This window comes from Esox lucius, chromosome 2, assembly GCF_011004845.1.
Source record: "Esox lucius isolate fEsoLuc1 chromosome 2, fEsoLuc1.pri, whole genome shotgun sequence".
NCBI classification, from domain to species: domain Eukaryota; kingdom Metazoa; phylum Chordata; class Actinopteri; order Esociformes; family Esocidae; genus Esox; species Esox lucius.
Genome location: NC_047570.1, coordinates 14,790,001 through 14,815,741, shown reverse-complemented (window position 1 = coordinate 14,815,741; position 25,741 = coordinate 14,790,001). Strand labels below are relative to the sequence as shown.

At 43.3% G+C, this 25,741-nt stretch overlaps 1 protein-coding gene across 4 annotated transcripts in view; it reads left to right on the top strand.

The window, feature by feature from the left end:
• sbf2 (SET binding factor 2) overlaps window positions 1–25,741 on the top strand; it is a 141,785-nt gene that overhangs the window by 80,897 nt on the left and 35,147 nt on the right. For all 4 annotated transcript variants that reach the window (XM_013138397.3, XM_020054565.2, XM_013138396.3 and 1 more), the window contains exons 16-17: window positions 1,343–1,492; window positions 13,488–13,556. In XM_013138397.3, the coding sequence (XP_012993851.1) occupies window positions 1,343–1,492; window positions 13,488–13,556 (219 nt within the window). The remainder of the gene's footprint in view (window positions 1–1,342; window positions 1,493–13,487; window positions 13,557–25,741) is intronic.

Genomic DNA, 25,741 nt, shown 5'->3' with positions numbered 1-25,741 from the left:
TAGCTGTTACACACAGTTCTTTCCGGTGTTTTCCCCTTAAATCCTTTCCATAGAAATCCTAATGTAGGAACATTGCTCGGTTGTCCCAGGTGTATTGCCTCAAATGGGATGTTATCCAGTTTCCTTGCATCTCCACCACCTGCTGTAATATTCTGGTTTTACAAGGCAGATATGTCCCTGTATGGGAAGAGGAATGTTTCCCAGTTACAGTCCCCCGTGAGCCTATAAACCCATCACCTCCATACACATTCATTATACAGCCAATGTGAAAACCATTACTAGGGTTGCAAAATGTATATTATTGGAACTGTTCCGACTTTATCATTCCAATACCGGGTTTGGTCAGTTTGAATTATTTGGTCATTTGTCAGTAGACATCTAGTGGGCCTTTTTGGCACTTGAAATTATTCTGTGTTTGTCGCTGTGTTTGTCACTCTGTGTTTGCCTACTACATGTGCTGAACAAAATATACATTCAATCAAAAGATCCCTGTAATTTCCAACAGATTCATATCTGTATTCCTAATAGTGAAATTCATGTACCAGTGCCTAATAGACTAATTTCCTTGTGATCTGTTTTTGAAATTGTTGCGTTTAAATTTGTATTCATGATTTGTATATATTTATTGTAATTAATTTTTACATATAACAATTAAGAGACCACTGCACCTTTTTCTTTTCTTAACAGAAGGTTAAAATTAAGAGGCTGCAGCAAATTGAACGTTTCTGTTCCTCAACCCAAAACTTTCCTTTTTGGAAAGGATAGAATAAAGTGCACTAGTCTCTTAATTATTTCCGGAGCTGAATATAACAAAAAGCTTCATTCTGAATCTCAGCTTTCCTTGAATAGCTGATTAAATAATTGTATGGAAACAAATATTTATCCTCTAAAACCTCATAATGGATTCAGATATACCATATATGTAGTACAGTTTTTCAAGTATTATTGTCCCAAATTAACATAGATGGCCATAAGTGGCCAAAATATGTTAATTCTCCAAAATATGGGAGAGTTTGATAACGTTTGTAAATCCTGTGTCCCTTTAAAATCCTGTCCATTACTTACATATTCTCAACAAATTTCTTTCTTTTCATTAATATGCGATCAATGCATGTGTAAATATTACCATGGAAGTCATCAAGTTACTTTCTAGAAGTATGAATAGTAACTGTTTATGATTCTACAGCGCCAATGTCATGGTTTTTGGTAATTTAACAGATTTTTTTAAATTGTTTTTTATTGTCGTGTGCTGTATAGCATTTGTGTTAAAGCTCCATGTAGCGTGGCTTAGTGTTCTGATTCTACCTTTAAATACCGGCTCCCTGCTTGTTCTTCTTTGCAGACCCTGCCAGCTGCTCTCCGTGCTCTCAAAGGCAAAATGGCTCGCCAATGTCTGACCGATGAACTTAGCCTGCACGTCCAGCAGAACCGTGCCATTTTAGACCACCAACAGTTTGACTACATTATCCGCATGATGAACTGTGCCCTCCAGGTGGGTCAAATCTCTGTCCCTGTCATACAGTATACCATACCATTTGATGTAACCCTTTCAGAACGGTCCAACTGGTTCAGGGCATTCTGTCTTCTGCCATGAGGAACCTAAAATACCACCCAAATATTTAAGTAGGTTTCGTTAGACCAATGTTTCTACAGCTATCAAGAAATGACCCAAAAACGTATCAGAATGTGTCACTGTGTGTGTGGCTGGTAGTTTCCTTTTATGTCACTCCAAATAGTCTTTATTAAGTGTTCTCAACTAGCTACTGCAGAGTAAGTATCCATATATTTGTGGTAGCCTTTTTATTTGACATTTTTCTATTTTGTTTTTGCATATTCCTGTGTGTTCCCTGGCATTCTCACCAGGGCATTAACAGGTAAACCACAAATGATTTGGGAAGCACAAAACAGTTGTTTTCTTCCAGGCTCTACCTTTTAAACAATCCAACTTTGGATGCGGCGGCTGGTTTTCATGGGTTTTAACTGGTTCTAATTTAGTGCATCTAAAGTTTCTATAATGAAAACAGTGCAAAACTAGATGGAGCGAGCCGGCTAAAACATCCCTTTGACAACAAGGCATACAGTTACTGTAACATGTTATGTCATATACAGTGAGGGAAAAAAGTATTTGATCTCCTGCTGAGTTTGCCCACTGACAAAGAAATCATTTTAATGGTAGGTGTATTTGAACAGTGAGAGACAGAATAACAATTAAACAAATCCTGAAAAACGCATGTCAAAAATGTTATAAATTGATTTGCATTTGAATGATTGAAATAAGTATTTGTTTTCTGGCATCCAGATGTCTTTTATACAGGTAATGAGCTGAGATAAGGAGCACAATCTTAAATTGAGTGCTGCTAATCTCAGTTTGTTACCTGTATAAAAAACACCTGTCCACAGAAGCAATTCATCAATCAATCAGATTCCAATCCACCATGGCCAAGACCAAAGAGCTGTCCAATGATGTCAGGGGCAAGATTGTAGACCTACACAAGACTGGAATGGGCTACAAGACCATTGCCAAGCAGTTTGGTGAGAAGGTGATTATTCGCAAATGGGAGACACACAAAAAAACGGTCGATCTGCCTTGGTCTGGGGCTCCATGTAAGATCTCACCTTGTGGAGTTGCAATGATCATGAGAACGGTGAAGAATCAGCCCAGAACTACGCACATCTACAGAAGTTTGCCAATGAACATCTGAATGATTCAGAGGAGCACTGGGTGAAAATGTTGTGGACAGATGAGACTAAAATCGAGCTCTTTGGCATCAACTCAACTCGCCGTGTTTGGAGGAGGAGGAATGCTGACCCCAAGAACACCATCCCCACCGTCAAACATGGAGGTGGAAACATGATTTGGATGTGTTTTTCTGCTAAGGGGTCAGGACGACTTCACCGCATCAAAGGGACAATGGACGGCGCCATGTACGGTCAAATCTTGGGTGAGAACCTCCTTCCCTCTGCCAGGGCATTGAAAATGGATTGTGGATGGGTATTCCTGCATGACAATGATCCAAAACACATGGCCAAGGAAACAAAGGAGTGGCTCAAGAAGAAGCACATTATGGTCCTGGAGTTGCCTAGCCAGTCTCCAGACCTTAATCCCATAGAAAATCTGTGGAGAGAGCTGAAGGTTCGAGTTGTCAAACGTCAGCCTCAAAACCATAATGACTTGGAGAAGATCTGAAAAGAGGAGTGGGACAAAATCCCTCCTGAGATGTATGCAAACCTGGTGGCCAACTACAAGAAATGTCTGACCTCTGTGATTGCCAACAAGGGTTTTGCCACAAAGTACTAAGACATGTTTTGCAGAGGTGTCAAATACTTATTTCACTCATTTAAATGCAAATCAATTTATAAATTTTTTTACATGCGTTGTTCTGCATTTATTTGTTGTTATTCTGTCTTTCACTGTTCAGATAAACCTACCATTAAAATTATAGACTGATCATTTCTTTGTCAGTGGGCAAATGTACAAAATCAGCAGGGGATCAAATACCCTTTTCCCCTCACTGTAGCTCTAACCCAATGGTCAGACTTGGCTGCAGAAGAATGGCAACAATGGGTTTTCAAGTGATGTATTCTCAAGGTAGTATGTTGACATGCTGTCTTAAGGGTGAGTGCTGACATCCTACATATATTGGTTAAAATGGTAGTCTTTCATGTATATTTTGGTGCTTTTTGGCTACAATCGGTCACGCCCTACTTTCTGCATTTATGGTTCATGAACTTTCCCAATTAATTTTAAGAGGTACATTTCAACAACGAATTGTGATTTGTAAAGTTAAATTGACAAATGATCATATTCAAGGCACATTTTCTGTCATTTTGAAGCTGTTTGAAATGACTTCCTAAATTAATGGATGAAACATTTTAGAACCACACATTAGGATTCAAGTAATATTGCAATCTCAAAAAATATAACAACTGGTTTGCTTTAGCTAATATATTATTCTGGGTTGCAAGGATTGAGAATCTGGTTCTGGAACCACTCATTGGAGCCCTTTTGGGATTTGTAATATTGCTTCACTTATTAGCCAAAGTGATTAGAGGTTTATTCGTCTGTCCCTCTGTGTTTGTCTGTCATCAATCAGGTGGTAGAGGGCCCAGGCTAAGAGCTGAGTTCCTCAGGTTTTACAGCCTCACATGGTTGTTGCCACAGGAATTTAATGATTCTGAACAGTGTTCACAGAGAGCAAGTTTTATGGAGTGCCTCTGGATTCCGAACATTCTTCTGGACAAATGATGGAAGTCCGCAAGCCAATTAATCCCACCATCTGCCTTTAGCCTGGGCTACATGAGCAGTGGTGAACTGACTGGAAATGTCACTGGCCTCACCACTTATATAAAAAAAAAATGAAGAAAAAGGGGTCAAGAGCAAGCCTGCCAGTATGTGTCCCAGTGTTCCAGTTTGAACCAGTAACTATAATGTATACATGACAAACAGAGTTATGTGCTCTCTCTTCCTGTGCTTTTGTCATGTTGTCAATGGTGGCTCTAGAAATAGCTGTGCCATACTTGGTTGCAGATGACCTGAAAGGGCTATATAAAATACAAAACATTGGTAATGAGCTGTGTCTGATGCTGAAGTAAAATATGGTAAAGCTACAATATACCAACTATTTACTCCTGAATTATAATTCTCAAAATGATTAGCAATAATTTAAAGTTCAATACAAGTGCAAGGGGTTACTCTGCCTGGTAGACAATGCAAGCCAATCTTGTCCACAAACACAGTGAGAATGATGGTTCAGGCGGCAAAAAGGTATTTGAGGACCTCAGTTGGAGAGTTACAGAACTTGACTCTTCTGGAATGTACGTTCTGTACATTTTTGCAGAAATGCGTGCCTCTTAGGTTGCCTAATCATCGTATGTGACTGGGTTATCTGATAGCTGGTCTTGGAGCGTGTTGGTCTTTTATTGTTCTCCTCCCCGAAATTGGATCCTGATGTGGATTTATTTTTTGGGCGGTCCAGATTAATGACATTTCTGCTGATAAATAATTTTTTTTCTTGAGACTGTACGTGAGCCTTTCCAGTTCTGTTCTGTTGGGAATACTGAATCCCTAAACAGATGTTATAAGGCAAAGTATGTGAATTGCCTTTAAAACCAACCATCAGTGTCTCAATGACATATAACGGACACGTGTAGCAGTCATTTGGGAACACATTGGGCTTGCTTTGGATTCATACAAACTGTCTCCTGTTCCATGTTTGTCCAGGTGTCACTTTGCAGGGTTTCCCGTTGTCCAGCAGGGTCGGCAGAGAGGTGAGCATAGGAACGGTTCTCTCTGTACTGGTTGTGGTACCTTTCAGAGTGCCTGTCTCGGCTCGACAACAGAATATGTAGACTAGCATACCAAAATATCCTCTGCACGTTTGAGATCCACCACCCCTAACACTGCACCTGCGCTACTGCTGAACTGGTGACGTCATTTTGTTAGGTCCTTCAAGGGGGATGTACTCTATAGAGGCCGGTGTGCATAGGAATCTTTGCCAATTGATTTCTACCTAGTACGACCTTAATGTAAAGATGTTTTTACTATGTTCGTCGTTTGTATTCTGACCTGGTATTTAAAATTCCTTCTCTATATCAAAAAACAACATTTGACTTGGAGCATGCGTGTGCCAGTCAAAGTGAAACTTAAACAACAAAAAAGCTAATTTCGCCTGCTGTGTACGAGAATTGCGCTGCGCAAGATTCTCTGAACTGTGACAGGATGCTTCTTAAGAAATGAGTGGGAGGCATGTGTCTTTCTATCAGAAAACATCTCACATTCCTGATGATGTCACCATCCTGTGACCAATCAGATATGTAACATGTCAGTTTGGGGCTAACTGGAGGGGTACCTAGTTTGTTGTTTTGCTCTTATCTGTTAGCAGTCTAGCATTACCGGTTCAAACTAGTTTCAAGGGGTGCATATCCACAGGGAGCTGTAAAGAAATGTCTCTGTCAGGACATTAGGGTAAAGGTGAAGTATTGGAGGCCCATGGAAGACAAATGTTTGTTCTGCCGAGTTTTTCTCTGCAATACAGCGTGAATTAGTGTGCAGCCTGAGTGTGGACTGAGCGTCTGTGGAATGACAACCTGTTGAGAGACTGACAAATCTCGTCTTTTGAGAGTAGTTAGTAGGAGTCTGATGTCATCACTTAGCATGGCACAATGAATCAGAATATACTGTAACTCAGTGGATGTGTGTTCATATCGATGAGTTTGAGCTGAAGCACTTCCAGGCAGAAATACATGAGCCTTTTTTTTCTTCTATTTTGTATTTTAGTGAAAATGTCATGCCCTGGAGCTACTGTATACATACCCGTGTTTGTCCGTGTAGAACGCCTGTTGTTTATGTACTGTACCCCATTTCTTCATTTATTGCCAGTACTTTTAAGTATTTAAAGCAGATATTTACTGTACTAATAACTCTTACTGTTTGAATGAGTTCAGATCCTCCATCCGTGCATCTCTGCATGGTGTATAGGATGGGACAGTGTTATCAGACGAAGACTTGCAGTGTTGGTCCTATCGCTATTCTGACAGGCCTTCACCAGGAGGCAGACAGGCAAACCCACGCTCCTCAACTGTTCTGACCAAACACATTAGTTGCGCATTCCTTAAAGTGCTTTTAGCTAAATTAAAGGTGCTGACTAAACTGTGCAAAGCAGATGCCAGTACTATCGACGCTGGATGCCTCAAATGTTTTGCAGCTGTTTTAAGTCTTATCTCATGAATGCTGTATGACTGGGACGTGACTGACCTTCGTTAAAATACTTGGTGGGGGGGGGGGTTGTTTCTGTGTACGTGCTGCGCAGATCACCTCTTCCCTTGCCATCCAGCTGTTGTAGGTTTGGAAGTGGACGTTGTGCAAGGCAATGCAAGGCCAGGCGAGAGAAGCCCTGCTGTGTAATAAAGGGAAAATGCGCCTGGCATTCCAACCATTTCCTGTCAGTGAGCTCAGAATGTCATTCACGTGTGCTACTCCACATCCGGGGGAGGTTGGATGAAGGTGAAGGCTGTAGGTCATTGCCCTCTAGGTTTGCTTGAGATTCTCTCATTTTTGGCTTGTCTTTGTTAACAGGGGCAGTGCCCGCAGGTCCCGATTATAATGTCATGTGACTGTTCGTTTGTTTACTGTCTTCCTCTAGATTGTAGTTCTGTGATTTGACTGGCTTACACAGTGTCTCATGCCTAATTGGTATAGTGTTATAGTTAATGTTTCATTTAGTTCCTCCCGTTTCTCCGGTTCTCTTTAGAGCGGGTTGTTGCTGTGAGAAGCTCTCCGTGGGGTTGCAGATCTGTCCGTCTGCCTGGTTGGATTGACTTAAGGCTTACATAACAAAGGCACAGGAAGTTCTCAGGAGCATCATTCCCATGTACCGATAAAGCCATTTCCCTCGGATGTTGACCAGCAGGACTAGCTTAACACAGCCAGAGAACACAACAGGGAACACTGCATAGGCAAGGAAGTCAACAGTGATCGGATTTCATGTTTCTGACATGCAATTTGATTAGATACCATAGTTTTTCCACCTGTATGTATTAATTAATGACATTCTGGTTTTAGCCTAACCTTCTTTAAGACTATTCTGTAGATGCTAGTAAACAAACATTGGCTTCAAACACAGCCTTACCACATGGTCTGTAACATTTAATGAGGCCAGCAAGGAGCCACACTTTAAATATATTCAAAACATGGTGTGACGTTATTAGGCATGGGTGATAAACTTTAGAAATTGTTCCTACATATTATTCCATGCCACCTCAAGGATGGGTTGAGTGAGATCAAAGCACCTGCAAAACGTGCACTTTTGAAAAATTCCGAAACAATTGTAATGCGGAGATCCAGGGAATGGATTTGCAGAAACAAGGTAAACCAAAGGACAAACTGCTCTCCAGGGGTGCTCCCTTCTACTACTGTCTGTATTTCCCTCCTTGGCTCCTGTGTTGATGGGGCAGAGAAGCGGTGAGAGCATCATGGTTTAGCGTCGCCTTCCTGACTGTCTGCTGGTGCTTCTTCTCCATCTACTTCAGCGGTTCCCACAGAATCTCCTGCAGCTTCTGCTTCACAGGATCTTCTGATAATTGGGGGCCCCCTAAGTACCTGCCTGATGAGGTCCTGATAGGAAGCAGCTGTGCATGGGGTGGGGTGGCCCTGCCAGCAGCCTCTGGAATGTTATGGAACCTTCCAGAATTTTCCGTGAGGACATCGGTACGAAGCAGATGCCACAGACAAGGGCACGTTGTCTCCATAATCTTTTTGATATTGTCAACTTTTTGAATGAATTACAAAGGTTTTATATGGCTGCAGACTTTCTGGTTATAACTCGTTTTCTACCATTCAAGTCTTCTACCATGGTACCCGGAAACCATTAAACTTTTTGAACAAGAACTGCTATATAGTCGCAAATGGGAGGGATTTGGATTTACTTTAAATGGTTTCATGGTACCATGGTTGAAGACTTAAGTGGTAGATACCAAAAATAAAAGAACATTAATTTATAAATACATTGCTCAAAAAAGGTAACACGTATCATCAAAGTATAACACCAAGTCAATTAAACTTCAGGGATATCAATCTGTTCAGTCAGGAAGAATAAGCAATTGTCACCTGTTTTGGTACAAATGAAAGTGACAACAGGTGCACTGGGGAGGCAACACCAAGACAACCCCCAAAAAGGGAACGGTTTTACAGGTGGTGGCAACAGACAATTGCTCTCACCTTATCCGTCCTGACTGCAGCCCATTCAGTTTGCACTGGCACATATTTGATGTTGCGGGAAGATTCGCTGTGTCTCCCAGTACAGTCTCGAGCAAGGAGGAGATACTTGGAGACGGGCCGTTATGTGAGCGCTGGCCAGGGCCATAGGAGGGCATCAACCTAGCCTCAGGACCGGTATCTGCTCCTTTGTGCAAGGAGGTACAGGAGGAGCACTGCCAGAGCCCTACAAAATGATCTCCAGCAGGCTACTGGTGTGCATGTTTCTGACCAAACTGTCAGAAACCAACTCCATGAGGGTGGCATGAGGGCCTGACATCCTCTAGTGGGACCTGTGCTCACAGCCCAGCACAATGCAGCTCGGGTGGCATTCGCTAGAGAACACCAGAATTGGCAGGTCCACCATTGGCGCCCTGTTCTCTTCACAGATGAGAGCAGCTTCACACTGAGCACATGTGACCGACGTGAAAGAGTCTGGAGACGGCGTGGTGAATGTTACGCTGCCTGGAACATCAACCAGCATGACCAGTTTGGTGGTGGGTCAGTGATGGTCTGAAGTGGTATATCCTTGGAGGGCCGCACAGACCTCCACATGCTAGCCAACAGATACCGGATTAAATACTCAGACCTTACGCTCCTCAGATTGTCAGACTTTACACTGGTGCAGTGGTCCCTGGGTTCCTCCTGGTGCAGGACAATTCCTGGCATCCTATGGCCAGAGTGTGTAGGCAGTTCCTGGATGATAAAGGCATTGATGCCATTGACTGGCCCTCACATTCTCCAGACCTGAATCCAATTGAGAACCTCTGGGACATTATGTATCGGTGCATCCGACACTGCCCAGTAGCGCCAAGGACTGTCCAGGAGCGCACTGATGCCCTGGTCCAGGTCTGGGAGGAGATCCCCCAGGACACCGTCCGCCATCTCATCAGGAGCATGCCCAGACATTTTCATGAGGGCATACGGGCACGTGGGGGCTATGCACTACTGAGTCACATTATGAGTTGCCGTGATGAAATTCATGCAAGTTGGAACAGCCTGCGATTTCAATTTACTTAGATTTTGAATCCAGCCCTCAATCGCTTGGTGATTTTGGTTTCCATAGACCGTTGTCAAGTCTTTTTGTTCTCAACTATAGTAAACAATTTAAAGATTTTGGTCTTTTATATACACTCACCAAAGGATTACTAGGAACACCATACTAATACTGTGTATGACCCCCTTTCACCTTCAGAACTGCCTTAATTCTACTGGCATTGATTCAACAAGGTACTGAAAGCATTCTTTAGAAATGTTGGCCCATATTGATAGGATAGCATCTTGCAGTTGGAGATTTCTGGGATGCACATCCAGGGCACGAAGCTCCCATTCCCCCACATCCCAAAGATGCTCTTTTGGGTTGAGATCTGGTGACTGTGGGGGCCATTTCAGTACAGTGAACTCATTGTCATGTTCAAGAAACCAATTTGAAATGATTCGAACTTTGTGACATGGTGCATTATCCTGCTGGAAGTAGCCATCAGAGGATGGGTACATGGTGGTCATAAAGGGATGGACATGGTCAGAAACAATGCTCAGGTAGGCTGTGGCATTTAAACGATGCCCAATTGGCACTAAGGGGCCTAAAGTGTGCCAATAAATCATCCCCCACACCATTACACCACCACCAGCAGCCTGCACAGTGGTAACAAGGCATGATGGATCCATGTTCTCATTCTGTTTACGCCAAATTCTGACTCTACCATCTGAATGTCTCAACAGAAAACGAGACTCATCAGACCAGGCAACATTCTTCCAGTCTTCAACTGTCCAATTTTGGTGAGCTCGTGCAAATTGTAGCCTCTTTTTCCTATTTGTAGTGGAGATGAGTGGTACCTTCTGCGGTGGGGTCTTCTGCTGTTGTAGCTCATCCGCCTCAAGTTTGTGCGTGTTGTGGCTTCACAAATGCTTTGCTGCATACCTCGGTTGTAACGAGTGTTTATTTCAGTCAAAGTTGCTCTTCTATCAGCTTGAATCAGTCGGCCCATTCTCGTCTGACCTCTAGCATCAACAAGGCATTTTCGCCCACAGGACTGCCGCATACTGGATGTTTTTCCCTTTTCGCACCATTCTTTGTAAACCCTAGAAATGGTTGTGCATGAAAATCCCAGTAACTGAGCAGATTGTGAAATACTCAGACCGGCCCGTCTGGCACCAACAACCATGCCACGCTCAAAATTGCTTAAATCACCTTTTTTTCCCATTCTGACATTCAGTTTGGAGTTCAGGAGATTGTCTTGACCAGGACCACACCCCTAAATGCATTAAAGCAACTGCCATGTGATTGGTTGATTAGTTAATTGCATTAATGAGAAATTGTACATTGCATTAATGAGACCTGATGTGTGAATTTAGTGTTTCCTTAATTTATTTAACCAGTGTATTAAAAGAATCCTCAAGTTCCCACTTTTCTGAATACGTTTCACAATTAAACCGTTCCTGGAAAGAAAGGAGGAAGAAGGTCAAGTCAGGACTTATTTCCTGTCATGGTGTGAGCCGGTGTCTTAAGCATGTGAGCCGGTGTCTTTGTTTGGTGCGGATACGTGTTAATCTTGTACATAACGGCTTGAGTCATTCATGGCCCACATCCTCGCTAAAGAAAGACTAGGAGGAAAGAGGGGAGACTGCTTCCTACATCCTACGTGGAGCTGCAGTTCTGCGTGTTGCCCTCATCCCCCTCCAACGGAAGTGCATTTACACACACACACACACACACACACACACACACATCTCAGCCCCTGTGGTGTGTGTTCCTGTTTCGTTCTCACTCAGTTAGTGAATGTTTCGGTCAAGTGATTATTTTTTGTGGTACTACATTGCTGGTCCTCACTTTGATAGTAAAACGGGTGTTTGTATAGTCACACGTGCACTCGAATTTGCATGTCCCTGGTTCTGTGGCTACGGCCGTGTCCTTAGTCAGGATTTCTCTACCACCGTTTATCTTACTCAGTGTAAACTGGCTTATGTTCTGCTGAAAACCAGGAATACCTCCATGCACAAAGACTAGTGCCTAAACTGACCAGCTGTCAGTCAGGCCAGACTTGCATGTTGCCTCCTTTTATTCCTTCAGCTTTACTACCGTCTTGACATACTCCCCCTCCCCTCCACACTTTTAATTCAGGCTCAGCTGAAGGCATTATTTTAAGTTCAAATATTTCTCCTTTAACCTTGTGGTCATTTTATCTAAATAATGACAGTTCTGTTAATTGTGTCAATTTTTCTGCAGTTCCATTTCCACTCCTGGTGCTGTTGTCAGTGCTTTTGCTGGGTTCTGTGAACCCTTTGACCTACGACATTGTAAAGGATGCGAGTAAACAAAGCTTTGGTAGCGCTCCAAACTGGAACGTTCAACCGCATCCCGAATAACTGGAAACGAACTGTGAGGCGAAGAAACGAAAATATGCAGCTCTGCCCATGGGGGGTCAGCCTTTTATGTTCAGCTTAAGACTGTGTTTTGCATTTGCTATTCTGTGTAAAGGTTCTTTGGGAAAGTAGTCACTCTAGGCTTAATTCATAATTGATTAATTTGTTGGGTGTATTGGTGAAAATTACATGCTGCCTGATGGACTCTGAAGAGAAAGATGATATAGTCAGATGAAGATTTAAAACTGTGATTGTTGCCAAATTAGGTTCTACACAGTACTGAATAAAGGGTCTGCGTAGTTAAGAGTTTGTTTAAAATGTATTTACAATATATTAGAACTCATTTTTGAAAAGGTTTTTGAGGAATGTTGGAACAGGGATGTAATCCATGAACAGGGCACCACTTTTCTGGCATGTCCATCATGCCAGTCATCGTCCCTTCAACCACCCTCGCCAGCCAAAATGGATTGCTCTGATAATGTGTGGGTTTGTGAGGTGTTACCAAACTATTCCAAAATCCATCCATTGTCTCATGCATGGTAATGTAGTGTTTTTTGGTGTGTGTTGTAAAATCATGGGTGTGTTTGATGTATATTCCCTGCCCTTGGGGTCCCTGTGAGGGTTATGAGAGACAGCACAGATCAGGATCAGCTCTGTTGTTTTGACATGGACTTATATCAAGATTCCAGCCGCATTTCTCATTTTCCCAGTTCAACATTTTTGTAAATATTTGATTATATATGTTCATGTGACAACACTGAAGAAATGACACTTTGCTACAATGTAAAGTAGTGAGTGTGCAGCTTGTATAACAGTGTACATTTGCTGACCCCTCAAAATAACTCAACACACAGCCATTATTGTCTAAACCGCTGGCAACAAAAGTGAGAACACTCCTAGGTGAAAATGTCCAGGTTTGGACATTTTCCCTTAGGGGTGTACTCACTTTTGTAAAACAAATAGGTTAGGTTGTATTTATTCTCTCTTTGTGAAATAATAGGGATTGACATGCGTTTTTATAAATCGAACATTTCATCAGTTTCAGTCACACAGTGTATCAAAATAAAAGGCTAATGTGGGTGAATCCATATTCAGGCCACTGTATGTAACCGGCAGTTTGTTGACCACAGTCAGATTAAATGGCCCTGTGCATTCCTCAAGACTAAGTTCACTGTTGTTTTACTATCTAGCCTTATGGTGATACAAAACTTTCCTGTACTCAAATTGTGATTGTAAATGATATGCATATGTAATAACTAAAGAATCAATATCTCCAATTAATTCTCCCTCTCCTTATTTTGTATTATTGTTATGTTATTAATCATATTTAATTTATTGTAATTAATCTATGTAATTTTTGTGTGACCCACAGGACTGCTCCAGCTCTGAAGAGTACACGGTTGCTTCCGCCCTGCTGCCCCTGACAACTGCCTTTTACCGGGTGAGTGACTGACTGGGAGATTCCTGACTTGGGGGGCAGGGGATATATTTGAGAGATGATGGGCCGTTATATCCCCACTGTCCTGACACTGGTCCTGTTCTGAAGGGTGCCTGTCAGGTTCATTCAGCTCAGTGTAACATAATGTCAGGAGGTGTGCAGGAGGTAATTAACTAATCAAGTGACAGACATAACCTCTTTGAGCCCAGACACATTTTGACTGGTTTGTTCTACTGTTCTTACTCAAAGAAAATGTATGCAATTTAAATATATATATGAAGCGTATTGTGCAGGCAGTTCAATAACAACCCTACTTACCTAATTTATTTAGGAAACATCATGTTGTCTCATACATCCAGGAATTGGGTGTATTTGCACTACCATTCATAAGCTTGGGGTCACTAAGAAATGTCCTTGTTTTCCATGAAAATAAACATAACATTTGAAAAGGAAATATAGCAAAATGAATAGGAAATACATTAATTGCCAAGGTTCGAAATAATGATTTTTAAATTAAATACTGTCCTTCAAACTTTGCTTTTGTCAAAGAATCCTCGATTTGCAGCAGTTGCAGCGTTGCAGACCTTTTGGCATTCTAGTTGTCAGTTTTTTTAGGTAATCTGAAGAGATTTCACCCCACGCTTCCTGGAGCACCTCCCACAAGTTGGATTGATTTGATGGGCACTTCTTACGTATCATACGGCCAAGCTACTCCCAGATCAGCTCCGTAGGGTTGAGGTCCTGTGACTGTGCTGGCCACTCCATTATAGACAGAATACCAGCTGGCTGCTTCTTCCCTAAATAGTTCTTGCATAGTTTGGAACTGTGCTTTGGGTCATTGTCCTGTTGTAGGAGGAAATTGGCTCCAGTGAAGTGCCGTCCACGGGCATGGCATGGCGTTGCAAAATGGAGTGACAACCTCCCTTCTTCAAGATCCCTTTTACCCTGTAAAAATCTCCCACTTTATCACCACCAAAGCACCCCCAGACCATCATATTGCCTCCACCATGCATGACCAATGGCGTCAAGTACTCCTCCAGCATCTTTTCATTTGGTTTGCATCTCATGAATGTTCTTTTTTGTGATCCGAACACCTCATCTACACTGTATTTTTTATCAGTTTGATGTAATTTTAATGGACATAAAATGTGCTTTTCATTGAAACACAAGGACATTTCGAAGTGACACCAAACTTTTGAATGGTAGTGTATGTTTTTATTCCACTTAACAAAACACTTTAGTTGCAAAATATAGTTCCTATTAGGAAGGTTCAAGTAGGTCCAATTTGAACAAACCTTTTGTTTGGCAAAACAAATATGGTTTTTGGCCCTGGTAACTCTGCAATTAGCAAATGTGAACATTTGTTGGAAAAGAAAAATAGGCAAAATGGATAGCAAACCCTTTTGTCACTACATTTATATTGCCATTATGCAAAATTTGACTGGATTATTTATTTAAGTTAATTTGTTTTATTAGTTAATGAGTTGGAGCACTGGGACAAGGACTCACCAATACTTTACTTGTATCAAGCACAGGGGACTTGGGCCATGACCCAGACTTTTTCAGGTTTACTTATTCAACTGCCTCTCTATGGGGGCCCTAAGCGATCACTTATGTAGGTTATGCTTATGTTGAAGGGATTGAAAATGTGGTAAGTGGTTAGAGCAGGTAGTTGTTCAAAATAGGACTTTATTCTATCTTTAACAGCTACTGTTACGTCCCTGAGAAAGACTGGTGACCATAGTTGCTCCGCAGGCACCAAACCCCTGAAGTGTGAGGTCAAATGCCGAAGTCAAACTTTGATTAGACCTTGTGTTCAGTTGATGGCTAGGTAGATTTAATATATGAAACCTTTAAACATACCTCACCCCAAATGTGACCTGCTTTGGTCCCACTGTTAACTGGCTTTGGGCCCTCACAGATCAAACTTTGACAAAACACACTGCCATTGTGTGACTCACTTTGCTCTCACAGGACAGGCTGATGTAATGCACCAAGATAAGCCTGTTTTTTGTCTTTCTCTCTTTACTGCTGTATGTAATGGTACTATTGGACCATGTTGGCATCCAATTAATAATGGTTATAATACTAAGGGGAATGTCTTTCTGTCTTGATGCAGTTGTTCAGTGTGACCTGCGTTTTAATGCTGGTGATAGCAGAGTATATTTCTCTCCCATACTCGTCTGCACACAAAGTAAACTGATGTATGTCCACTGTGTTGCCCTATAACATAGTTACTATTCCTTGCTGTCACCATCAGGTTGTCAGCACGCTGACCTCAGGCTCCAGTTTTCTGTCTCTTCATTAGCATCTGAAAGCCATTGCCCAGACTTTTTAAAATGTTCAGCCCCCCCATCTGGCGTAACCATAAAACATTAAAGGATTACAGAAAAGGCGTCTTATCGGCAGGTTCTCAGAAAGAGACATGAATTCTGACAGAAGCATCTATTCGATGCTCTACAGAACAGTCTGGCAAAGGGAAAGAATGAGAAGGAATGATATCGTGAGCTCCAGAATGCAACAGATTTCTCCCAGCTTTCTAACGGAATGGCATTTACTGTAGAGTCCAGAGTGTGGTCACGCTAAGGGAGAAAAGCAAAGAATCCGCCTCGGTCCATATAGTAATCTTTTGTGTGATGATCCAGAAAACACGGCATGAAAAAGATGGAAAAAGATTGTATCACAGAAAAGAAGCACCTTGAGATGGTTCACCATGTTCCACAGAGATTTTCATGATAATCCCAGCATTGCACGATAGCCAATTACATCCTTCACTATACCCCCCCTCCCATCCTGACATATTTTCCCATAGTCTTTCACTTCACAACATTGAATCTTATGAGGCTGTTCAAAACATATTTGGCAGCAGATGAACAATTCAGTGGCTTTGCAAGTGTTGGACTTGGCCATACTGTTCTAGAGGTCCGTGACAGAGTTTGCTCACTGTTGTAGATGACTGTGATGGAGTTACCCCACACTGTTTTAGAAGACCGTGACTGAGTTGTCTCACATTGTTTTAGAGGACCGTGACGAAGTTACCCCACACTGTTGTAGAGGACCGTGACGCAGTTACCCCACACTGTTGTAGAGGACCGTGACGCAGTTACCCCACACTGCTGTCGAGGACCGTGACGCAGTTACCCCACACTGCTGTAGAGGACCATGACAGAGTTACCTCACACTGTTGTGGAGGGCCGAGGCAGTGTTACCCCACACTGCTGTAGAGGACCGTGACGGAGTTACCCCAAACTGTTGTGAAAGACCATTACATTTTTATTTCACTATTGTAGAGGACAATTACATAGTTTCCCCATAGTTACTGTTAGAGAACAATACGTTACCTGACATTGTTGTAGAGGGACTTGACATAACATGACAAAATCTGAGAGAATTTATCAGAAAAGTTTGCATTAGCCATTTTAATTTACATTCATTATATGTTTTTATGTTATGGTCAGTATCATTTGGCAAGTGCTTGTAGAATTGACACATTTTAATTGTCTGATTCATTTGAATTACTGGAGTTGTTTAAACCTGGGGTGCACTTGCTTAAACATCTGCCTGTGGGAGAAGCTGAACCTCCCAGGTGCATTCCAGGACACGTTTGTCATTGGCCAACATATCAGAATCATTTTCTGCACATTTTTCCTCAGCACAGTATCAGTAAAGTTACTGGCAGTAGGAAAAGATAAGTGCCTTTGTGTTTTTCTTTAGCCATGGAATAGTTTTAACATGGGTCTTTGATTCGTGATTATTTGCATGCCTTTTCGTGTAAGATTGTCTCTGGGAAAGTTAGTCACCAATTTTGTAAGCTACCAAGGAAAATGACAACTCTTGGGTATTTGTTTGCGTGTCCATATGTGTCCATATGCTTTTAACCTCCAAGGTTCAGTACCAAAAATAGCCTTATTACAGCATGACACTGCCCCATAGTTAAGACAGCCTGTGTTGGTACAATCCTATTTTTTATTTTACTTTGCGTTACACCAGGGTCTTCAGACTTCTAGTATACTGTACAGGCTTTATTGTTGCTGTATGGATCACTTGCATTGTATGGACGCTTTCATCAACAGGATGTCCCACAGGAATCGATTCTTGGTCTGGTTCTTTTCAAATCTAACAATGTTGGTTTATCTGTCCATCCATCCATCTTCTTCCGCTTATCCGGGGCCGGGTCGCGGGGGCAGCAGTCTAAGCAGGGATGCCCAGACTTCCCTCTCCCCAGACACTTCCTCTAGCTCTTCCGGGGGGACACCGAGGCGTTCCCAGGCCAGCCGGGAGACATAGTCCCTCCAGCGTGTCCTAGGTCTTCCCCGGGGTCTCCTCCCGGTGGGACGGGACCGGAACACCTTCCCAGGAAGGCGTTCCGGAGGCATCCGAAAAAGATGCCCAAGCCACCTCAGCTGACCCCTCTCGATGTGGAGGAGCAGTGGCTCTACTCTGAGCTCCTCCCGGGTGACCGAGCTTCTCACCCTATCTCTAAGGGATCGCCCAGCCACTCTGCGGAGAAAACTCATTTCGGCCGCCTGTATCCGGGATCTTGTCCTTTCGGTCATGACCCAAAGCTCATGACCATAGGTGAGAGTAGGAACGTAGATTGACTGGTAAATCGAGAGCTTCGCCTTGCGGCTCAGCTCTTTCTTCACCACGACAGACCGATACATCGACTGCATTACTGCAGAAGCTGCACCGATCCGTCTGTCAATCTCCCGTTCCATCCTTCCCTCACTCGTGAACAAGACCCCTAGATACTTAAACTCCTCCACTTGAGGCAGGCACTCTCCACCAACCTGAAGTGGGCAAGCCACCCTTTTCCGACTGTGGACCATGGCCTCGGATTTGGAGGTACTGATTTTCATCCCAACCGCTTCACACTCGGCTGCAAACCGTCCCAGTGCATGCTGAAGGTCCTGGTTAGAAGGGGCCAACACGACAACATCATCTGCAAAGAGCAGAGACGAAATTGTGTGGTCCCCAAACCTGACACCCTCCGGCCCCTGGCTGCGCCTAGAAATTCTGTCCATAAAAATTACAAACAGAACCGGTGACAAAGGGCAGCCCTGCCGGAGTCCAACATGCACTGGGAACAAGTCTGACTTACTGCCGGCAATGCGGACCAAGCTCCTGCTTCGGTTGTATAGGGACCTGACAGCCCTTAGCAAAGGACCCAGGACCCCATATTCCCCAAGCACCCTCCACAAGATGCCGCGAGGGACACAGTCGAATGCCTTCTCCAAATCCACAAAACACATGTGGATTGGTTGGGCAAACTCCCATGAACCCTCCAACACCCCGTAGAGGGTATAGAGCTGGTCCAGTGTTCCACGGCCCGGACGAAAACCACACTGTTCCTCCTGAATCCGAGGTTCTACTATCGGCCGTATTCTCCTCTCCAGAACCCTGGCATAGACTTTCCCGGGCAGGCTGAGAAGTGTGATCCCCCTATAGTTGGAACACACCCTCCAGTCCCCCTTCTTAAAAAGAGGGACCACCACCCCGGTCTGCCATCCCAGAGGCACTGTCCCCGACCGCCACGCGATGTTGCACAGGCGTGTCAACCAAGACAGCCCCACAACATCCAGAGACTTGATGTACTCAGGGCGGATCTCATCCACCCCCGGTGCCTTGCCACCGAGGAGTTTCTTGACCACCTCTGTGACTTCAGCCCGGGTGATGGACGAGCCCACCTCTGAGCCCTCATCCTCTGCTTCCTCAATGGAAGACATGTCAGCGGGATTGAGGAGATCCTCGAAGTACTCCTTCCACCGCCCGACGACATCCTCAGTTGAGGTCAACAGTTGCCCACCTCTACTGTAAACAGCGTTGGTAGGGCACTGTTTCCCTCTCCTGAGGCGCCGGATGGTTTGCCAGAATCTCTTCGAGGCCAGCCGATAGTCCTTCTCCATGTCCTCACCGAACTCCTCCCAGGCCCGAGTTTTTGCCTCCACAACCACCCGGGCTGCAGCCCGCTTGGCCTGTCGGTACCCGTCAGCTGCCTCAGGAGTCCCACAAGCCAACCAGGCCTGATAGGACTCCTTCTTCAGCTTGACGGCATCCCTTACTTCCGGTGTCCACCACCGGGTTCGGGGATTGCCGCCTCGACAGGCACCGGAGACCTTACGGCCACAGCTCCGAGCGGCCGCTTCGACAATGGCGGTGGAGAACATGGTCCACTCGGACTCAATATCTCCAACCTCCTTCGGGATCCAGTCGAAGCTCTGCCGGAGGTGGGAGTTAAAGATCTCTCTGACAGGAGACTCGGCCAGACGTTCCCAGCAGACCCTTACAGTACGCTTGGGCCTGCCGAGTCTGTCCAGCTTCCTCCCCCGCCATCGGATCCAACTCACCACCAGGTGGTGATCAGTTGACAGCTCCGCCCCTCTCTTCACCCGAGTGTCCAAGACATACGGCCGCAGGTCAGATGAGACGACAACAAAGTCGATCATCGACCTGCGGCCTAGGGTGTCCTGGTGCCACGTGCACTGATGGACACCCTTATGTTTGAACATGGTGTTCATTATGGACAAACTGTGACTAGCACAGAAGTCCAATAACTGAACACCACTCGGGTTCAGATCAGGGGGGCCGTTCCTCCCAATCACGCCCCTCCAGGTGTCACTGTCGTTGCCCACGTGGGCGTTGAAGTCCCCCAGTAGAACAATAGAGTCCCCAGTCGGAGCACTTTCCAGCACCCCTCCCAGAGACTCCAAGAAGGTCGGGTACTCTGCACTGCCGTTCGGCCCGTAGGCACAAACAACAGTGAGAGACCTATCCCCGACCCGTAGGCGCAGGGAAACGACCCTCTCGTTCACCGGGGTAAACTCCAACACATGGCGGCAGAGCTGGGGAGCTATGAGCAAACCCACACCAGCCCGCCGCCTCTCACCATGGGCAACTCCAGAGTGGTGAAGAGTCCATCCTCTCTCAAGGAGTGTGGTTCCAGAGCCCAAGCCGTGCGTAGAGGTGATCCCGACTACCTCTAATCGGAACCTCTCAACCTCACGCACTAACTCAGGCTCCTTCCCCGCCAGCGAGGTGACATTCCACGTCCCTAGAGCCAGTTTCCGTGTCCAGAGATCGGGTTGTCTAGGCCCCTGCCTTCGACTGCCGCCCGATCCTCTTTGCACCGGCCCCTTATGGTCCCTCCTGTGGGTGGTGAGCCCACAGTTTATCTGTATAAAACAAAATGCATATGAAAAATGTACTGTAATGAGCTTGACTGAGTTTCTTCCCAACTAAAAAAAAGATATACACTACCATTCAAAGGTTTGAGGTTATATGAAAATGTCCTCGTTTTTGAAAGAAAAGCAACATTTTTGTATATTAAAATAACATCAAATTCTTCAGAAATTCAGTGTAGACGTAAATGACTATTGTAGCTGGAAACTGCAGTTTTTTTCATGGGATATCTACATAGGTGTAAAGAGGCCCATTATCTGCAACCATTACACCTCTGTTCCCGTGGCATGTTGTTTGCTAATCCAAGTTTATAATTGTAAAAGGCTAATTGATCAATAGATCAAGCAAACCATTTTGTGATTATGTTAGGACAGCTGAAAACTGTTGTGCACAAACTGGCTCTAACCAGAATAGAAAGGAGTGGGAGGCCCCGGTGCACAACTGGGCAAAAACAGTTGTCTAGTTTGAGAAACAGACATCTCCCAGGTCCTCAGTGTCTTTGTTATTTTTGTCTTTTATTTTTATTGGCCAGTCTAAGATGTGGCTTTTTTTGCAACACTGCCTAGTATGTACATTTCCTATGAAGGTAAAACAGCGACATAGGTTTTTTATTTCTGAAAAGGTTTTGCAAACTTGTCAAAAAGATATGCAAATGTGGAATGACTTTTGTAGTTGTAAGAAAGATTTTGCATACTTGTAACTCACTTGATATATGAAATCATGCAACTCATTAATTTATCTTGCCAATGTTAAATACGGACGCAGTATTCTGCAAGACCTGTGACAGTATTTTTTTATTTGTAAATGACAATCTGTGGTAGTACGTTTTACAGCGTTAGCAAGCGGAGATACCCATGAGGACTCTGATTGGCATAGCTTTTTTGACCAGTGAACTGAGTGCATGGTGAGTGCGTCACGTTTTCACGTTTTAACCAATCTGAGTAGATTAGGGAACACGCAGTGCCAGTGTTTTAACTCCTAGTGATGCAGAGGAGGAAAAACAGGTCTCCGCAAGGTCAGCTTCTCAAACCCGCTCGTACCTCAGTTTTTAATACTACACTCACCTAAAGGATTATAAGGAACACCTGTTCAATTTCTCATTAATGCAATTATCTAATCAACCAATCACATGGCAGTTGCTTCAATGCATTTAGGGGTGTGGTCCTGGTCAAGACAATCTCCTGAACTCCAAACTGAATGTCAGAATGGGAAAGAAAGGTGATTTAAGCAATTTTGAGCATGGCATGGTTGTTGGTGCCAGACGGGTCGGTCTGAGTATTTCGCAATCTGCTCAGTTACTGGGATTTTCATGCACAACCATTTCTAGGGTTTACAAAGAATGGTGTGAAAGGGGAAAAACATCCAGTATGCGGCAGTCCTGTTGGCGAAAATGCCTTGTTGATGCTAGAGGTCAGAGGAGAATGGGCCGACTGATTCAAGCTGATAGAAGAGCAACTTTGACTGAAATAACCACTTGTTACCACCGAGGTATGCAGCAAAGCATTTGTGAAGCCACAACACTCACAACCTTGAGGCGGTTGGGCTACAACAGCAGAAGACCCCACCAGGTACCACTCATCTCCACAACAAATAGGAAAAAGAGGCTACAATTTGCACGAGCTCACCAAAATTGGACAGTTGAAGACTGGAAGAATGTTGCCTGGTCTGATGAGTCTTGATTTCTGTTGAGACATTCAGATGGTAGAGTCAGAATATGGCGTAAACAGAATGAGAACATGGATCCATCATGCCTTGTTACCACTGTGCAGGCTGGTGGTGGTGGTGTAATGGTGTGGGGGATGTTTTCTTGGCACACTTTAGGCCCCTTAGTGCCAATAGGGCATCGTTTAAATGCCACGGCCTACCTGAGCATTGTTTCTGACCATGTCCATCCCTTTATGACCACCATGTACCCATCCTCTGATGGCTACTTCCAGCAGGATAATGCACCATGTCACAAAGCTCGAATCATTTCAAATTGTTTTCTTGAACATGACAATGAGTTCACTGTGCTGAAATGGCCCCCACAGTCACCAGATCTCAACCCAATAGAGCATCTTTGGGATGTGGTGGAACGGGAGCTTCGTGCCCTGGATGTGCATCCCACAAATCTCCAACAACTGCAAGATGCTATCCTATAAATATGGGCCAACATTTCTAAAGAATGCTTTCAGCACCTTGTTGAATCAATGCCACATAGAATTAAGGCAGTTCTGAACACTAAAGGGGGTCAAACACAGTATTAGTATGATGTTCCTAATAATACTTTAGGTGAGTGTATACCAAACCTTTTATCTAGTTCTTTCAATGTGACAATGAATTGGTGAAGTTTTGAATGAAAACAATATGAACGTTAATGCAGTAATAATGTGCTGATTTACTAAAATGGAAAAATAGTAATTAGCTGGTAATTGACCTGACTAGTTACCATTTTGCATATGATTTTTTTTTTATACTGAAACTGTTCCCTGTTCTCTTTGGAGCAGTTCCTATGAAGTAAAAATATGTAAAATAGTAAAAAAAAGAAACTGATCAAATTAAGTCCTAACCTTTTGCCAGTGATGACAGCCCTAGCATATTAAACAAATGTGTTGAACAAATGCAAACACATTAAATGAGATACAAAAAAGTTATGATGTTAAGCATGTTAATCTGATATGTATAGGTTCAAACTAATACTAAATATATATCATGTAAAGTGAATTTGTTATTCTCGTGGTAAATACATATGCATGTCAAAGGCAAAACGGTAAGTTGCCCTGGAAATTCATTGCTAGTTACTAAATTTTCATTTTAGTGATTTAGCTAGTAGACACCAGTAAAACTTTTTGCATTGATCTAGATAGATGTAAAAATCTTTAAGGTTTGTTATCCTATCACAAACAGAGGTACGATAAGCGGAATGTGCTTAGTCATGATTTTCTTCCTCGGCATCAAGTTCAAACCGGTTGAAACACAGGCACTGCGTGTTCCAGAATCTACTCAGATTGGTTAAGTGATGAAAACATGGTACGTTCAAAATGCATTCTGTTCATTGGTCTGAAAAACCGGTGGCCTACCAATTAGAGTCCTCATTAGTATCTCCAGTTGAAAACAGACTGTGATTGACAAATAAAAATAATTTTGTCACAGTTCTTATGAAGATTTAGTGACAAAACCCTCAGCGTCCATATTTTACGTTGACAAGTGTTATTATCAAGTTAGTTGCAGTACAAGTATGCTAATATTCTTTACAACTACAAAATGTATCCCAAGTTTGCACATATTTTTTGCAAATAAACCTATCTAGCTATTTTACCTTCATCATTTCCATTTATCATTATAAATCAACTGGCACAACACAACAAATTGTGGAGTTTGAAAGGATCTGAATACTTTCTTAAGGCACTGTATGCCGTAGAAGTTCAATAAAATGCAGTAGTAGTTCATACTGGGAAAGAAGTTTCGCAGGGAAAGTATTTGAAAAGCAGGTTAAAAGACACACACACATATGATACTTGTCTATAATCTCCACCGCAAGGCTTAATTAATCAGTTTGAATCAGCTTTATGTGATTAGGCTACATTGCTCTTACACCTATTACATAACCAGGTTTGCTGGGTGCATTTGCTGCGTTTTTTCATTCCAGAATTCTGAGTTCAACAATATAACAGTTAATTCAAAAAGTGGCTTCCCTTTTAGCCAGGTACATTTCAGTGGAAATGTGTCCTTCAAAACAAATCTTTTCACCACTAGGCTAACTTGGATTAAACGTGGATTAGAGGATTTGGCAAGATATATTTGGTAAATTCTGAGTTCAACTCTGGTTAATCCTCGATAAAAAAAAAAGTGGCTTAACATTTTGCCGGGAACATTTCTACGGCAAATCCCAGGACGAACCTGTTCCTGGGGCAGTCTAACCCCACTCTCATTTTTGAGACATGAGCTGAGGACCATCAAATGAAATTCACTCCATTGCACTTAGAGGACCATCATATTAAATGTATTCCCTCTCATTCTCTGGACTGTACTTTAGGAAATAAAATGGCCTTGTGTGTTCAGTTTTTAACAATTTCAAGTAAATATCATTCTACAAAAACTAAACTGTGAGATGGCTGATGGGTCCCCAGGAGAGGGTTGAAGACCTATGCTGTAATGTTTTCACTCCGGACATTCATGCACAACTCACAGGAGAATAGATCACCTTATTAGGACCTCCCCCCAAATCTAGGAAATGGGCTTAAGGCCCCTTTCCTATTAAAACTGCTGCATCACTTGCACCTGTCATCCATCACTTCTTATTTACATCTTCCCCCGAGCCTCTGAAAACCTCTGCTGACTATAATGAGAAGAGAGGATCAGGTCTGGAAGAAATTAGGTCAGGGCTTCACATTCTGGGTTTTATCACCACAATGTAATATGTTCGATCACCACGCTGAAGCTCCAGAATTGCACTCTAAACTAAGATGACTCTTACGTAGGTGTAATATTTATAGTAACTTATTACATTCAATTTACTATTTATGAAGAGGACAGAGGTTTATTTCAAGTTAATCCAAAATTGACAGTGTTGGTTTGTGGTCTCTGGTCAAGTATCACTGTGGTTTCCTTCCTCTTAGCTTTAGCCTTGCTAGCCTAGACCCTCTCAGTGGGCTGTTTTCATCCCATCTTGCTGCCCAAACACTTCACCACGAATGTAGGAACAATGTGCTCGCTCCCATAGTTTTTGTGTGTAGGACATGGCATGTGTTTGTTTTGCATTCAAGGCAATTGTTTAAAGAGCTGCCTTTCATTCACCCACATTATTTATTCTATATTCTGCCAGTTCCCTCCCTCTGCCTGTATGTCTAGCAAGCTGTACTGTATACTAATCAAAACCAATTTTTCATTGACACAACATGTTTATGAAGTCCTAAGGACATAGATACAAATGTCAAAATTGAGGATGTGAGACACATACACACACATCAGAGGCACACCGATCAGCCATAACATAAAGACCACTGACAGGTGAAGGGAATAACACTGAT